The 15883-nt window shown below is 46.9% G+C and overlaps 1 protein-coding gene across 6 annotated transcripts in view; it reads left to right on the top strand.

Moving 5' to 3' along the window:
- COL27A1 (collagen type XXVII alpha 1 chain) overlaps positions 1-15883 on the top strand; it is a 182150-nt gene that overhangs the window by 47544 nt on the left and 118723 nt on the right. For all 6 annotated transcript variants that reach the window (XM_088065669.1, XM_088065670.1, XM_088065668.1 and 3 more), the window contains exons 3-4: positions 5339-5409; positions 10399-11831. In XM_088065669.1, coding sequence (XP_087921795.1) covers positions 5339-5409; positions 10399-11831 — 1504 coding nt within the window. The remainder of the gene's footprint in view (positions 1-5338; positions 5410-10398; positions 11832-15883) is intronic.

The following is a 15883-nucleotide window of genomic DNA, read 5'->3' as shown; positions in this document are numbered from 1 at the left end:
CTCCAACTTCAGCTCCTTTCTGCAATGGGTTGAGGGGTCAAAATCTGCCCTTCTTAATATTTGTGTTCATGGAGATTGTGTTACTGACTGAACGCTGCCCAGGTTTGTGGTGAGAGGTTGTCGGAAATCTCTGCCCAGGGACAAACACAGAATTTGTGGGTTTGGTTTTTTCCCTTCCCTTTCTTTGCCAGTTTGTTGGGGGCATAAGTAGAAATGATGGACGCTTTTGCTGAAGTGCAAATGGAAACAACGGGGAATTCTATATGGCTCTGCCAAACCCCATTCACAAAATGAAGGAATGCAAAGGCGTTTGTTGGAAGGACAAAAAGGGAGTTAGATGACAGATCACGCTTAGCACTTGTGTTTGTCGAGGGCTCCAGTTACTGGAGAACACAAAAGCCAGGGCTGGCACTGAGTGTTGTCACTTCACACAGCAGCAAAGTCAATATCCCAGACAGGCAGGGATGGGGAGAGAAGGGGAGGCCGAGTAATGGGTTCCCAGGGAAGATCCCGGCTGTGGAGAGCTGCTGGGAGCTGCCTGGAGGTGTTAGGGTCACATCAGTCTGGCATCCCTCAGGGGAGGAAGCAGGTTGGCACCAGGAGGAGCTCAGCTCTGGGCAGTGAATTCACAGGCTCTGGTTCCTGTGTATTCCTGTCCCCACAGTCAGGGGGACAGGGACCAGTGGTTTGGGACCCTTCAGCCTCTGCCTGCAGATGCCAACTTAACCCCCTGAGAGGCGGTGTGAGGTGTCTGCAGGAGGTCACCCTGGCTATGCTGAGCTCCATGCCCACCTCCTGTGCACTGCAGGTCGGAATGGCCCTCCTGGAGACATCCAAAGAGGAGCTGTAGGTGCCAGATGAGCAAATATCGAATGCAGGCTTTTATGGATCCAGCTCCCCTGCTACACCTCCCAGTAGACCAGGATGGTCTAAGCCCTATCCAACCTGGCCTTGAACACTTCCAGGAATAGGGATTTAATTTTTCCTTACTTAATATTGACATTTTCTAGATCACTCTGTTTTCTTACTGCTTTTAAATGACCTTAAGAATGGATTTCTATGGGCCATATCTCTTTGCCTGCTCAATTCTTTCCCTTTAAAATGTAGTTGCTGAATGAGGATTAAAAACTAATAGTATTTCAATTGGTTCAGAAACTTTGCCCTTATCACACTGGGGTTTGCAGCACTGCCTGTGTACAAAATCTTTGCCTGGAGGTGTAAGTCAATACCTCGTTTATACTGCAGGAGAGGAGAAGAAAAGGACTGAGCAGGGTCAATATGGGGACATCTACATAGTTGTGTGTTTCCATTGCTCTTGCCAGAAATGGAGGGGGAGTGGAGAAATGCCATCATTTCCAGAAGCCCCAGAAGCTCCACAGAGGAGGTTACTGCTATAAAATAAGATTTCTGCCCCAAAAAGCTGGGATGGAATTGATGCACAGTACAATTTAAAGCATCAGTTTATAGGTTGTGATTTGCTTCCTGTTGTCTGTCAGAACTGCTTGGGTGTCTTACAGAATATCACCTCCAGTCACGTGCAAAGGATCTTAAGCCACATGTACATTTTCTCCTTTTTAAGATACACTGTCTGATCTACAGCTAGAAATGCAGATTTGCTTTTCTTGAAAAGCAATTTTCAGCCTCCAGCTGGCTTTGTGGTCTTTTGAACAGGAAGAAAGTACACCTGAATGGAGAAAAATGGTGGGGAATTGTTTTTCCACCTTGAAGTAATGCTTGCAATTTCAAAGCCATTTCCCCACTGTAAATGAGGGAGAAAATAAAATAAAAAATTAAATGCTTCCATGGGCCCTTGAAATATTTCTTTCAGCTTCAACCTGCCATCAGAACAAACAAGATGTCAGAATCATTTGGACTTCTTATTTTAACGCAGGGCAAACCTTTTAATTAAAAAAACGCTGAAATTGCTCCAAACCAATTCCAGAAATAGTAGGGAATTAGCTGATCACAATTATTTTACAGGTTGCCTCAGCTTTGTCAAACTGGCACTTCCTTGAGGATAATTTGTGACCAAGTTTACCCTGAAGGCTGTGTTGTGTTCCTGTTGTCCTCAGTTCCGTGCAGGGCTTTATTCCAGCACTTGTCTGGTTAGAATTAGAATTAGAAGGGAATAAGGGTGTTTGTGCTTCTCTGTCCCTCTCTTGCACTTCTCCGTGGACTTCTGGCACTGGTCAGTTCCCGTGGACTGATCCACAGGAGTTTGCCAAAAGTAGGGAAGTAAAATTAAGCTGTAGTCAGTAAGTTCAGTTTGCTATAAAGGGAGTTTGTGTCTGCATTGGAAAACTTAAGGCTCATGTGAGCTTACATCATGTGTGCTGTGGGGCACCTCTACACCCAGGGACTGCAGCAGTGGTTTGGCTTGGAAGGGACCATAAAAGTTCATCTTCATTCCACCCCCTGCCATGGGCAGGGACACTTTCCACTATCCCAGGCTGCTCCAAGCCCTGTCCAGCCTGGCCTTGGACACTGCCAGGATGGGGCAGCCACAGCTTCTCTGGGCAACCGGTGCCAGAGCCTGCCCACCCTCACAGGGAACAATTTCTTTTTAATATTGATTCTAAATCTTCCCACCTTCAGTTTAAAGCCTTCCTCTTTGTCCTGTCCCTCTATGCCCCTGTCCAAAGTCACTCTCCATCTCTCTTGGAGCCTCTTCAGGCACTGGAAGGTGCTCTAAAATCTCTCTTGAGCATTCTCTTCTCCTGGCAAACAGCCCCAGGATCCTGTTTGTGGTATTCACAGGCCCTATGAATAAAAGAAATAAACACCTTTAGTGGTACCTCTTGATAGAGTCTTAGTGGAAGTCATTGCTCATGGGAAAAAGCTGAGATAAAGGCAAGGTGGGTTTGATAGCTCTATATAAGGAGAAAAATCTTCTTTACCCTCGCTACTCAAGCTGCTTATGCAGCTCTGTCCCTGCCGAGCTGTAACGGAAAAAGAGCCTGCATTAAAAATCCTGGGATAATTAACAGCCCCATCACTCACACGGCTGCCATTTGGAAGCTGTTTTTGCTTTTTCCATTAAGTTGGTAAATTTTGCCAAAGTGTTTTTCTTCAGCGTTTTGGCACCCGGCCCCGCTCTCAACTCAACGGTGTTGGTCATGAGAGGGGTCCAGGAGAAGGGCTGGGGCCAGCTGGATCCCACACTGTGCATTCGTCTGCTTTATAGCCCGAGAGTGTCGCTGGAATGAAATTACGTGCTGCATTTTCCCCCAGGACTCGCTCTCCTCATTGTGTCAGTCAACAGGGAGTTTGGTTTGTGATGGTACCACTCAAAAAATCCAAAAAGTGGACGTCAGTGTGTTGTGAGCAGCAGTGGTTGTGTGGATCTGATCCTCACCAGATCACAGGTTCTTAAGGGACTGCTGCTGGTGATGACCCCCCTTCCCTGCCCTCCTGTGCTCTCATCAGGCAGTCAAGCCCAGATGATGATACTCAGTCAGGTCTTTGCTCCATGCACACTTGCAGCTGTGTCCACATCTCAAACTCTGTTGGAGACGAGCACAGAATTTCAGGTTGTCTTGTGAAGTGGATTTTAGCCTCTCTCATGCAAAAAAAAAAAAAAAAAATTAAAAAAAATACTGCCAGAGGTGGGCATGAAGAATCATCCTATTCAAAAATACTGCCAGAGATGGGCATGAAGAATCATCCTATTCTGGTTCCCTTCCTCCACTCCCTGAATGTACTGGACAGCAGCTCTCCTTGGACCTGGCAGTGCCTTCAGCCTGACAGCTGTGTCCCAAGGGATGGAGCTGTCAGAAAAGAACCAAGGCTCCCCAGCTGGAGCTCTCTGGAGCGTGGTGAGAGTTTCCTGGTTAGGATATGGCTGGTTGTAGGACATGGCAAAAGAGCAGCAGGATTGGGCTATTCCTGGATGTTCTTTCATAAACTAAAGCAGTCCCAGCACTCCTGAAATGCGCAGCCCGGTCAGGGTAATGGAAACAGCAAAGGAGGACATGGATTGCTTCAGCTCATTTATTTCCCAGTTGATGTGGAACCACTCCAGTATTTTATCTCTTCAAACCTTAAAATGTTAGTTAGTGGCTGGATTCCTGGATGGCTTTTTACACTGAAGGCCAGGTTTCCCCACTGATGTAAATCACTGTGGCTTTGGTTTAGCTGTGGGAAAGGGTCTCCTGCACCAGGGAGGACTGGCCCAGGGTAATACATTGTCTCAAGATGCTTTCTTGGGCTAAAGCTGAGGCTTGATGGCAGGAGAGGTGTGGTTAGATGTATCACTTGTGTGTCAGATGTGGAGAGATGGGCAAGCTGCACTTTGGCTTTGCACAGCCCGGTGATCACACTGGCTGGGCTGAAGTGACAACCTGTGCGTGTCCCACACTGCTGTCTCCTCCTTTCTGTCAGTTCTTCCAGCAACCTTTGCTGATGAAGCTGTTAAATATCCTTTCTAGAAGATGAGGGAATTCAATCTTCAAACTTTCCAATGACAGATTTAAGTGAGCCTAACCAAGGAGTTTCCCATGTTCTTTAGCTGGCTACAAATCAAGGAAGCTGATGGGTGAAGAGGGGGTGTAGCTACCTTTCTGGTAAAAGGTTTTTTCCCTGAGCTGCTGTTTTCAGTGGCACTTGAAGGCTTAAAGCTGAGCTAACAGAGAGGTTTGTCAGATTCCCTCTCAGGCGTGAAAGGGTCTGTGAGAGCACAGGGTTGGAAGTCCATGGATCTCTCACTTTCTAAACCTTCCTGCCATACCAGGCTTGTGAGGAGGTTCTCAGTGGCTCAGCACAGGGTGCTGAGTGGTCAGAAGCTGCCCCCATCTTTGCAGCTGGGTGTAAAATGAGAAACAGATCCACGTGGGATTTTGCATGCTTAGGATATTGTTAAGCACACAGTAAAGCATTAGGGCTCAGGAATTGTTTGCTGAGGTGACAGGACACTGAGTGTCAGCCCATTTCCTACCTGTGTCCCCACAGCCCTGCAGGTGCACTCCTGGCAGGGCTTTAGGCCTCCCAGCTTTGAATGATTTCTCCATTCTCTTGCATTTCTGGTGGGGTGAGTGCCAAAGAGCAGCAGTAGCAAAGGCACTGATTGACCCAGCAGCGATGACCCTGCCTCTCAAAACACTGCTCCTTGTTCAAGGCTCCTAATACCATTGGGAAACCTCTCCACGAAGTTCAGTGGGCTTTAGATGACTTTGAAGCAGAAAAATAAGGTCTCAGCCAGAATCTGCTTCCTGGAGTCATGCTGACACTCTCACTGCCTTTGCTAGTCTTGGGACCAAGGAGAAGACCTTTAGCAATGGAATTGGTTTTGTTACTGCTCTTGTAGAAATGCATTGTTTTTTTTCTTCTCTTCCAATTTTAGGGGATTCTGCTTTCTCTGGACTATATTGTGTTTTACCTGGTTCCTGGGATTCACACAGGGAAATTCTGAAGGTAAATTACTTTTTTTCTTTGTTTCTCTTTCAACAAAAGTAAAAGTCAAGTGCTATGGTACCAGTGTAGGATTATAACTTAGCAATCAATGTCTGAGCCCAGAGCACAGTTAGATGCATTTATTGAGATGGTTGCAGTATGGATGATATAGATGGTGCAGTTAACAGCTGGCAAAAGAACCAGGTTTTGTACAGGTGATTACGTGTCCCACGGGATTTTCAGTCTGTCTGTCTGGTGGAACTGGTGGGAGTGAAGCACTTTGTGTCTAAAATGTCACTGGCGTCTACCTGCACTTGCCAGAACTTAACTGCTTTTAGAAACTGCCCCTTGGGACTGGGGCTTTATGGAATTAAATGTCTCTGGCAGACAGATTTTTCTTTGACTTTGGTGCACCCCAGGCGTGCCCCTGCCAGCACAGAGGATGTCAGGCATACAGAAAAAATGTGAGTTCTAAAGGTGAAAGCAAATTTAAGGGAGGAAAATCCCACAGGGTTGGTTGAAAATAGAATGACTGTATCTGGTTCAATCCCTGTGCTGTAAGGCAATATTCTATAGAAGAGTGACACCTTCAGCCTGTCCTTATCACCCCCCTGGTGCTGCCAGGAGCAGGACTAGGCTGAGGTACAATAATCAATGACCCTACAAAAGAAGGTGAAAAGCTTCAAAATCAACAGAAACACACAAAAAAATAACTCATCTTTAACAGCTGGTAGTGGGTGCTGAGCATCTCTGCAATATCTGTTTGTGAAGGAGCCTTCTCCTCTTAAAATAGCAACACCTTTCCCACATGGATGCTTTACACGGCTGTTTGCTGGAAGTGAACAGCTTCCCCTGCCGTCAGCAGACAACACTAAGTGGACTAGCAGGCTCCAGGGCTCTCATCTCAGTCTCTAAAACATGAAGGAAAAATAGAAATTTGGTCAACACTCAGCTGTCAGCCAGCCCATGGACCACTTTTTACTGGGGGAGGGGGGGGAGAGTAGATCCCTGCCATCAGCAATTTTGAAAAATGTAATATTTTCCAAATTCTGCCTCCATACAAAGGAGGTGAACATCTGGCTGAATTACTTAGTCAAGCAGTTTTCAGAGCAAGTTTCATGTCAGCTCATAAAGAGGCAGAACAAATACTGTGTCTTGGCATCTAGCTTTTCAAGTAGATTATAATATGCTGTTTAGATTCACCTCTATCTGTCATTTTACTCCTATGGTAATTATGGGATGGGGCCATGTCTTTTGTTACCATCAATTAAAGCAAACTCTTTAATTTCACTCTCATTGTGTTTACCTTGGTGTAGTTGATTACTCCCCTCTGAGATACTTTCTCTGTGATAAAAGAACTTTTAAAAACTTGCCTGGTTTCCACACAGTGAGAGAGAGCATTTCCTTCTGGGTGCCAGAAAATAAAACCTTCCGAGGAAGTAAAGGCTGTAAGAAAACATTGGTGACTTGAGGCTGTGTTATCACCCAGGATTTTCAAACATGAGATTCAGAAGCAGAACTTGTTCATAGGTTGGTGTGAGGATGAAATTAAGCCAGTGCTGTGGGTTTTGGAAAACACTGTGGCTGTTACTCTAAGGATTAGGAGTCTTCCTGTATGCAGGAAAATCAGAGAATACAGAGGATGATCTTTCCAGAAGTGTTACAAATCCAAAAGATTGTGGGGTGAGTTAATTTGCTGTGTGCTGACTAAGGGTCTGGGCAGTAACTTTTGGAACTGCTGCGCTTATTCAACCCAATTTTAGCTGTGGGCATCACATCTTGGCTGTTGGAATCTGGGAAGCTGCAAGTTATTTCTCTCCTGCCTTTTGGCTTCTTTTTCTTATACAGCTTTTTGTGTGGGAAAGGGGGAGGGAAAGAAAGAGATGGGAATGAGAGCAATAAAATATTTTTTTTCCCCCATTTTCAGAGATGATCTTGTGGTTGTTCAGGAATCTCTGTGTATCTCACTTCATAGACAGTATGATAGAAGAGTTTTTCCCAGTTGCTCAAAAGTTGCTACAGGAATGTTGTTACTAGCTTTGAGGCACCTGGGATCAGGCAGCTCTAAGTGAATGTTCTTTTTAAATAATGTGTTTTGATGGAAAAATCCCCAGAGGAAAAAGTTTGAAGGGGAAAAAATCCTCTGCGAAACTTGGAGCTGCTTCAGGAAGTCAGAATTACCTTGCATTTTACATTAGTTGATGACATCCCGTATCCCAGGAGATGTGCCCCAACAGCCCAGGACAGCTGGATGGGATGGAGAGGAGATGGGCTTTTTGCACAGAAGCCCTGAGCTCTGTGCCTGGACCTAGTGCTGGAAAGTCCACATACGTGTCCTGCATGAGGGCTCTTTAATCGGATTTTGCGTAGGCCTCCAGAGTTTGGCTCCACCTTAGTGGGTTTTGAGGGAGAGGAGTGTTTGGGTTGTGCTTTTTTTCCTTGAGCACTCCTGGATGCCGTTGCTAACGAGGCACTTGGATTGGGATTGCAAACAGCAGCAGCATCCTCTGAGCAGGGAAACATCAGAGCAGCTACCAAATAAATAACTCCTGGAGTGTGCAGCATCCCTAGCAGAGACAGCCCCTGTCTGCCTCTGAGGGAGAACCTAAAAATACACTTAGAAATTGGAAGCTGGAGACTAACTGCTTGCTTAAGTGGTAAATTTATTTCCTTAGGGATAAATCCTGATGCCTTTGAAGTCTGTGGCAAGGGTCCCACTTCAGTTCACTAAAGCCAAAGGCTTTGGCCTTTGCTGTTTCATGGGCTCTGGAGATTATCCAGAATGAAGACACTGCCATGATTCCTCTGCTCAGTGCAGAGAGGGGAAGGCCATGCTGAGAGACAGACCTGTTGGACAATATGGAATAAAAACAGTGGGGAGCCAGGGATTTCAGAGTATGGGAGAAATACTGTCGTTAACACTTGAACATGTTGTGCGATAAATTACTCCTCTGCACAGAGTGGGAATGTTTCCATCCTTTTCTACATCTGACACACCTTCTCCAGGGTAGTGTCTGCTAGAAAATGAGTCAAGCTGCTTTAAAAAAGGAAGGTGGGAATAAAGCAAAACTCAAGCAAAGTAAATACCAGTTCACTCGTTCTTACATACAAAAATGGCTGAGGTTTTTGCCAAAGTCAAGGAACAGAGGTTTTCTCATCGTTCTTCCTTCCTGGCCAGCAGCATTACAGGTCTCAGACTGCTTGAGTCTACAACTCTTCTGGCCAACACCAAGGGGCTCTTTAAGTGCCAGTTCTCCAAATACTGTGCTTTGTGCAGAACATTTAATAGTTAAGGCTGAAAGCAGCCAAATACCAAGGCCCCTTTAGAAAAGGAGCTTGTGGGTTTTCTTTTTCCTTTGGAGGGCTGTTGATTTAATTTTAATTGAGGAAAGTTGCAATCCCATGGCGTTAGCAATGATTGGAGCCACCACCTTTCTGAGTGTTAAACTCTTGCCTTGCAACATTAGCATTTGGGTTATACAGCCCTGACTGGCTTCCCCAAAGAGCAGTGAAGTGAGAGAGTTAGCTGGTCTGGGAGTGATGGGGAGGAAGTGCAGTTATCCTAGCTCACTGTCAACTGGCGTCACAGGAATCATGATCACCTTCACAGGCTCATTTGGGTTGGAAAACCCTTAGAGTTATCAAATGCAACTGTTAACCCAGGTAGATGTCCCCAGGTGCCACATCTAATGTCTTTTGAATACTTCCACGGATGGTGACTCCACCACTTCACTGGGCAGCTTGTTCCAGTGCTTTACAAACCTTTTGGTGAAGAAATCTTTCCTACTCTTCATTCTAACACCCCCTTCCCTCCACCGCCAGCACAACTTGAGGGCTTTTCCTCTCATCCTATTGCTAGTTACTTGGGAGCAGAACCTGTCCCCCACCCGAGTAAAAACTCCTTTTAGGGAGTTGTAGAGTGAGAAGTTCTCCCCTGAGCCTCCTTTTCCTCTAGGCTGAGCTCCTTTAGCTGCTTAACACAGGGCCTTTTTCAGGTCTGGGCACATTTACCTTTGCAGCTTTGCTCACGTAGACCTCGGCATCTCCTCCAGTTAACTAATTCAGCTGAGGCTGCTGCCAGCTGGCCCCAGTTTGTGTAGCTGTTGCCTGCTAATCTGAGCTGTGAGTGACTCCTGATAGACCTCAGGGGCAGAAAGCAGGGGATTCTGTCCATTGCAAATTCCTCCTGGAGCTGGGGGAGAAAGATCCTCTGGGTCTCAGTCCCTTTCCTCCAGTCCTGAGCACCTGGCTCCTAGGTGACATTATACAGGAGGCAAATCTTAACCTCCACTACTCAGTGGCTGCCGTAACCTATTTCTAAGCTCTTCACAAACCAAGTCTGGTTCCAAACTATTAAAATAATTTAATGCTGTAAGATGATCTGCTGGGAAAAAAAGTACTACTGCTGAGAGCCTTGAGCAGTTCACTGAAATCTAGGTGCAGTTTTTTCATGCTGGGAGGCACCTGCAATTTCCTAAACTCTCCAAAGATCAAAAGCTGCTGCTTGGTAGCTTGGAGAAAGACAGAGACAGATCTTTTGCTCCCTTTGGAAGTTTTGTTACTTGCCCTCTGGGGATATAAAATTTTGCAATCCCAGCTCAATCTGTTCGAATTCCTTTCCAGCTATGTGGTCAGTACTCAGAATTAAATCCCAGGAAGAGGACTAGTGGTGCTCAGTGGGAAATTTCCTTGTAGTGAGGTCAGCTCCCTCCAGAACATCTGAGCTGGTCCCTGGTGGGACAGGAGAACTCACCAGATGCACCATGGAGCTGATGCATTTTGGCAATTGCTGGTAATCACGTTGAGCATGCACTTGCTCCTCACACAATGTGAGAAGAGTTCTCTGTGCTGGCTATGGGAATAAATACATGAGAGGGTGGGATTAGATATGTGAGCTGGGACTTCCTGTATCCTGTTACCTTTGTGCCTGGATTGGTTTGATTTCCCTCCACACCTATCTAGCCCTGGGGTCGCCCAGCACCTGACATAATCTTTGTGATTCCCTTTCAGATGTGGATGTTCTTCAGAGACTGGGCCTGTCAGGGAAAAGGCCATCGAGTGGATGGTCCTCCTCACGTGTAGTTCCTCAAGGAGTCATTCCTTTCAAATCAGGGGTCATCTTCACTCAGCGAGCCCGTGTCGAAGCACCGCTCAGCACCCTCCTCCCCGCAGGCTCCACCTCTGACCTGCTGCTGGTGCTGAGCCTCTGCTCCCACCGCATCAACAACGCTTTTCTCTTTGCTGTCAGGAGCAAAAAGAAAAAACTGCAGCTGGGGGTCCAGTTTGTGCCTGGGAAGATCATCGTGTATGTGGGCCACAAGCGCTCTGTATATTTTGATTACAATGTCCACGATGGCCAGTGGCACAATATGGCCATCAACATTCGTGGCCAGACAGTCACTTTATTTACTTCTTGTGGGAAGCGCAGAGTACATGCGGATTTGCATTTTAAAAAGGACGAGGCGTTGGATCCACACGGATCTTTCCTCTTTGGGAAGATAAGCCAGCACTCCGTGCAGTTCGAAGGAGCCATCTGCCAGTTTGATATTTATCCTTCCGCCAAGGCAGCTCATCATTACTGTAAATACCTGAAAAAACAGTGCAGGCAGGCAGATACCTACCGGCCAAACTTGCCCCCACTCATCCCCCTCCTGCCCAGGGACCCCAGTGCCTCCCCCAGCACCCCACAGCGTACAGAGCCCTTGCTGCAGGGTCTGAAAAACCTGACCACTGCTGCCCCAAATGTGGAGTTTGGCAGGGTCACTGCACCCCTCAAGACGAGGGGTTCAGGTGCAACAACCATCACATTGCTGTCAACCCCACCATCACGGCCGAGACTGACTACCAAGGCCACCAAGGTGACAGTGGCCCCACCTGTTCCGTCGAGTACCAAATCACAGGTACCCACCCTGTGCTCGCTCCCTCAGGGCACAGGGACAGCCTTCAGGGAGGCTCAGCCCACTCCCAGCACACACAGGGAGAAAACTCCCCTTCCCACTGCCAGAAGGGCCCCACCAACGAGCCAGAGCCTGGTCACGGCCAGCAGGAAGGAGTCCAAGCAAGAGACCAAAAAGAAGATCAACCAAAAACCAACCGTGGAGCCCCCTGAAGTGCCCAGCACTGTAAAGCCAATGAGGAGGGTGACTGATAACACAACGAGCAATGTCCACCTTGTTACCCTAAAGCAAAACCCAAGCCGTGGGCCCATCCCAAAGAAGCACGTGCCGTCCCCCACCAGGAGAGTGGATCCCAGTAGCATCCCTCTGGTGTACACCAAGCCACCCCTGGGGTCTGCCCAGCCTGCCTCCAGAGCCAGGGCACAGGCCTTCAACCTCACAACCCCAGTTGCCACTGATGGCTATCAAATCTTTGACCCCTTGGGACCCACTCCGTTTCCATTTGTACTGGGATATCCAGGAGTGAAAGGAGAGAGAGGACCTCAGGTATGTTCAGGCTCCTCATGGTGGCTGTTCCCCGTCACAGCTCGGCTCAAGGGCTGGCGGATCACAGCCTCCAAGGGTTTCTGTGAAGCTTCTCCAAGTGTGGCAGCCAAGCAGTGCTGCATTCCCGATCGTCACAATTTTAGCATAAATCTCAGTTTGAACCCAAGTGTTCAGTGATGGTGGATGTCATGAAATATTTGTGGTTAAAGCTGCTGCTTAATGTTAGCTCTAAAAAAAAAAAAAAAAAAAGAAATCCCATTTTCTTTTCCTTTAAATTGCTGGCTAAAATTTTAATGGCCAGGTTGGGGCTACCTTCTACACCCTTGGTTTATCTTCCACAGAAAAGCCAAATACCTTAAAAACAAACCTCAAGTTAACTATTTCTTGGCACTAGTTATTAATTTGTTTTGATCTGATATTCACAAATCAAGAAAATGCCCTGTTCCAGCAAATGCAAGTGGAGAGATGGCTTCAGGATTTATTTTTTTAAACAAAGTCTCATCTGTTTTTATGGTATAAGTTCTGCTTGGGTGTTTTGTTCTGTTTTTTATTTCTCATACTCTGCACTTAAAACATGCAAAAAGTTTCCTTTATAAATTTAACTACTGCATTCCACATAAAAAATACCCCCTTTCAGGTTGTGTATATTGGCCATTGTAAAAGCATACACACGTTTTGTAATGCTAAAAGCACTCAGGCCCCACTAATTATCTGCTAGCTGTTTTTTTTTTCTTTTTTTTTTCCGAATTTGAGAATGAAAACATGATCTTTAAACTGGCCAACTTTTAGGGGGATTTGGTGTTCCAAACCAAACTGTCAATAGCAGAGAGGGGTTGTACATGTAAAATAAGTTTCTCCCAGACAGAGCCTTTGGTTGCCAAGATCCAGCCTGGAGGGAATTTTTACAGCTGACTTCTTAAAATAGTGGAAGAAGAGTTTACAGTGGAAATATTGAGGCTGGCGTAAGGCATGACCAGCACTTGTCCCTGCAGAGCTGCTCCATGGTGCAAGTAACACCTAAAGCAGAATGGTTGGGCGCCCCCAAGTCCTCAATGGGAGCTTAGCAGTTTGTGTTTCCTCCTGTCCCATCTCAAAGCTGGGTGGTGATTTCTCTCCTGTTCTTTGGGTGTGGAATCGCCCAGGGTGGTGTTCTGTTCCCAGGATCCTGCCCCTGGGAGAGGTGAAGGTGGTGCCTGGGCAGGGGTTGAGCGTGGGCTGCAGGCACCCATCCCTGGTGGAGTCTTGGTGCCTGGAGAAGTTCTGCTAAATCCCTGAGTAGACAGAAAAGCTCCAGCAATTTGAACTTTGAGCAGGCTTCTGTGTTTTGTGGAGAGTAATTTCAGGTATATTTCCAAGAGAAGAAATTCAGCAGTTGTGCATTTCCCTTAAAGCATCACTTAGCTTTAAGGGGTGAATCTGGGTGCCTGCTCCAAGCCCACCAAAATCCTGACCTCTGCCACCTTCTTGCTCTTCAAGTGTCATGAGGGTGACCAAGCTCTAAGCCCCTGCAATGTAAAGAGTTTATTATTGAACTGGAGTGGAAAATCTCTCTCAAGCTTGTGAATCATAGCATAGAAATGGATTCAGGCTGTGGAGGGCTGAGGGAAGAGATGGCAGGATTTTTCCATCCTGTCTGAGAACAACTGGAGTCCTGAACTGAGGGAAAGGACAACTTTCTGAGGCTCTGTCTGGCCTTATTCTCTTTGACTGCTGGAAACAAAATCAGGGCTTGGGGAGGGAAAGGTTATGGCTTGGCTGGAGCTGGCTGCCACACGGTGCTCAGCAGCTCTGTGACTCACTCCGAGATCTCTGTACCACACTTCCTTGGATGTCTCTGACGTGGGAAGGGAAAGAGGAGGAAAGATCAGAATGGGGATGACATGTTGAGAAATTAATGCAGCACGTCCATGGCCAGATGAGCATGTTTCAGAGCAAGTGCTGATAAATGTTCTGTGCTTGAGTAATTACCTGGCGCCACACTCGTGCTGCCGGGCAGGCGTTTCTGATGAGGTCAGTGATATCCCAGCTCGGCCTGGCCAGGGCAGCCTGTGGGCTGGGAATGTCATCTGCTGTCTGGCACACCGAGGGAAGGATAAGGTGATTAATTAGGTTTTCCAGTTGCTTCCTGATACAAGGTCTCTTCAGGAAGATTGTCAGCCTGGGCAGGGAGGTGGCGGGGTGGAACTGCCTTCTGCCTGTTCAGCAAGGATTGGGGCCACCTTGGCTGTGATTTCTGGGCAGACTGGCAGCCACAGAACCCTTCTACCTAGAGAGAAAGGATTATTGTTCATCCTGATCATCCCAATGGCAGCCATGGAGCAAGGCAGTGATGACTCAGGCTCTGTGGTGTCTGCATTTGAGGCTTTGTGAATTCTACTAAAATAACCAATAGAATAATCTTAGCTGTGCAGAAAGGCCCTATCCAACAATAGAGGGAGGGTTTGATGGTTAGAGAAGTGTGAGCAAAGGACTGAAAGGATTTATTTAGGAATAAAATTCAGCACCCTCCATGTATTAATCAGTCCTGAAGGACCACCTGGATGCTGTGCAAAAGGAAACGGAGATGCTGCATCCCACATGCAACTCCTGGCAGAGCATTAATTCTTCAGGAGTGATGGGTTTGCTGAGCAGCTAGGGGAGAGGAGGGCAATATGTTCTTAAAAAAGAAAAATTTCTTGGGAGCCATTAATAACCACAAGCATTTGGGATCTCAGCTCTATGGTTTTTTCAGAGGGGAGAAATAACAAAAGGACACCCAGATATCGTGCGAAGTCAGTAATGCAGCACTGACTCAGCAGCTGGCAAAAGTCCCTCTGAATCATCCCCACTGCCCAAAGCATCTCAACCAGCCTTGCTCCAGAGCTCCAGGCCCTACAGCATGACCCCAGCACATGGCTGGAAGTAGCCTAAAACCTCCTTGAAAAGAAAAATGCATACTGAAAAATAGCATGTGTTGTGAGCATGTCGAACTCCTGAACTAAGGCTGTGATGTGATGGATGTTTGAATCCCCCAGTGGACGGGTTATCATTTGCTTGTCAAACCAGCAGCAGGTTTGGCAGGGAGATTTTGGGGTGCTACTGTAGCCTCTCCCCTGTCCAGCAGAACCGTCTGCCAGGTAAAGCTGTGCTAAACCCCTTGCCCTGGTGTGGCTGAGGTCTAGCACAGCATACCCTAAGTCAGACCTTTCTCTTCCTATATAAAGCTGCAATTCTATAGCTTTATAGCCCCTACAGCCAAGCCTCTTCACAAGTCTAAGGGTTATTTTTAAGAAAACCACCCCTTATGCTGAACGTGCAGGCAGAGGGATCACTGAAAGGCTGTGGAAGCACTGAGTAACATAAGAGGAGCAGAGAGTGTGTGTCAAGGACACCCCCAATATCCCAGTCAGAGGATGGGGGGCCCTGAGCTCCATCCACATGGCCAGGGCCAGCAGCCCCAGGTCAGAGGCAGTGGTGGTGCCTGGCAGGCAGCTCCTTCTCCCTCCTCTCTGCAAGGCACATGTGCTTCCAGGCGCGTCCCCAGTCTAGACTGCTCCAGCTGCCATCCTCCGCACGAGCAGTTTGTCTTGGAGCCCAGCTCCTTCCCCAAAGAAGCAATCCCAGCCAATTCAATCAGTGGGCAGGGAAGAGAGGTGACTGGAAACGCCGATAAAACATATGAAGTGCCTATTTCCAGTCCTCCTCACACCACAAAAGGCTATTTGAGCTGCCAGTCCATGATAAATTAAGGAACACACAACGTGTTTGAATATCTATTAATGAGTGAGCCATATTAATAATAAAAAAGGGGAGACTGCATGCTTTGTATAGTGCATGGGGAAAGTTTTATCCTTGCTCACATAATTGGATCAAATTGTTTTGGTAATTTAACCAGAAATATCCCTGAAGGGAAATCTTGCAGGCAAATGACCAAGCGTCAGAGAGGTCTATTTGTGTAAAATGAAGTTAATTTTGAAGAGAGATAGCTGCTAGTGTGTTCAAGATAAATGTGCTGCAAAGGATCTAGGATTGTACAAATATATACAAGTATTTTTATAATTTTTTAAAAATAG

This window comes from Pseudopodoces humilis, chromosome 22 (assembly GCF_049639895.1).
Source record: "Pseudopodoces humilis isolate 2021_Gansu_Grassland_sample_001 chromosome 22, ASM4963989v1, whole genome shotgun sequence".
Classification (NCBI taxonomy): Eukaryota; Metazoa; Chordata; class Aves; order Passeriformes; family Paridae; genus Pseudopodoces; species Pseudopodoces humilis.
This window is presented reverse-complemented; position numbering and strand designations above follow the sequence as displayed.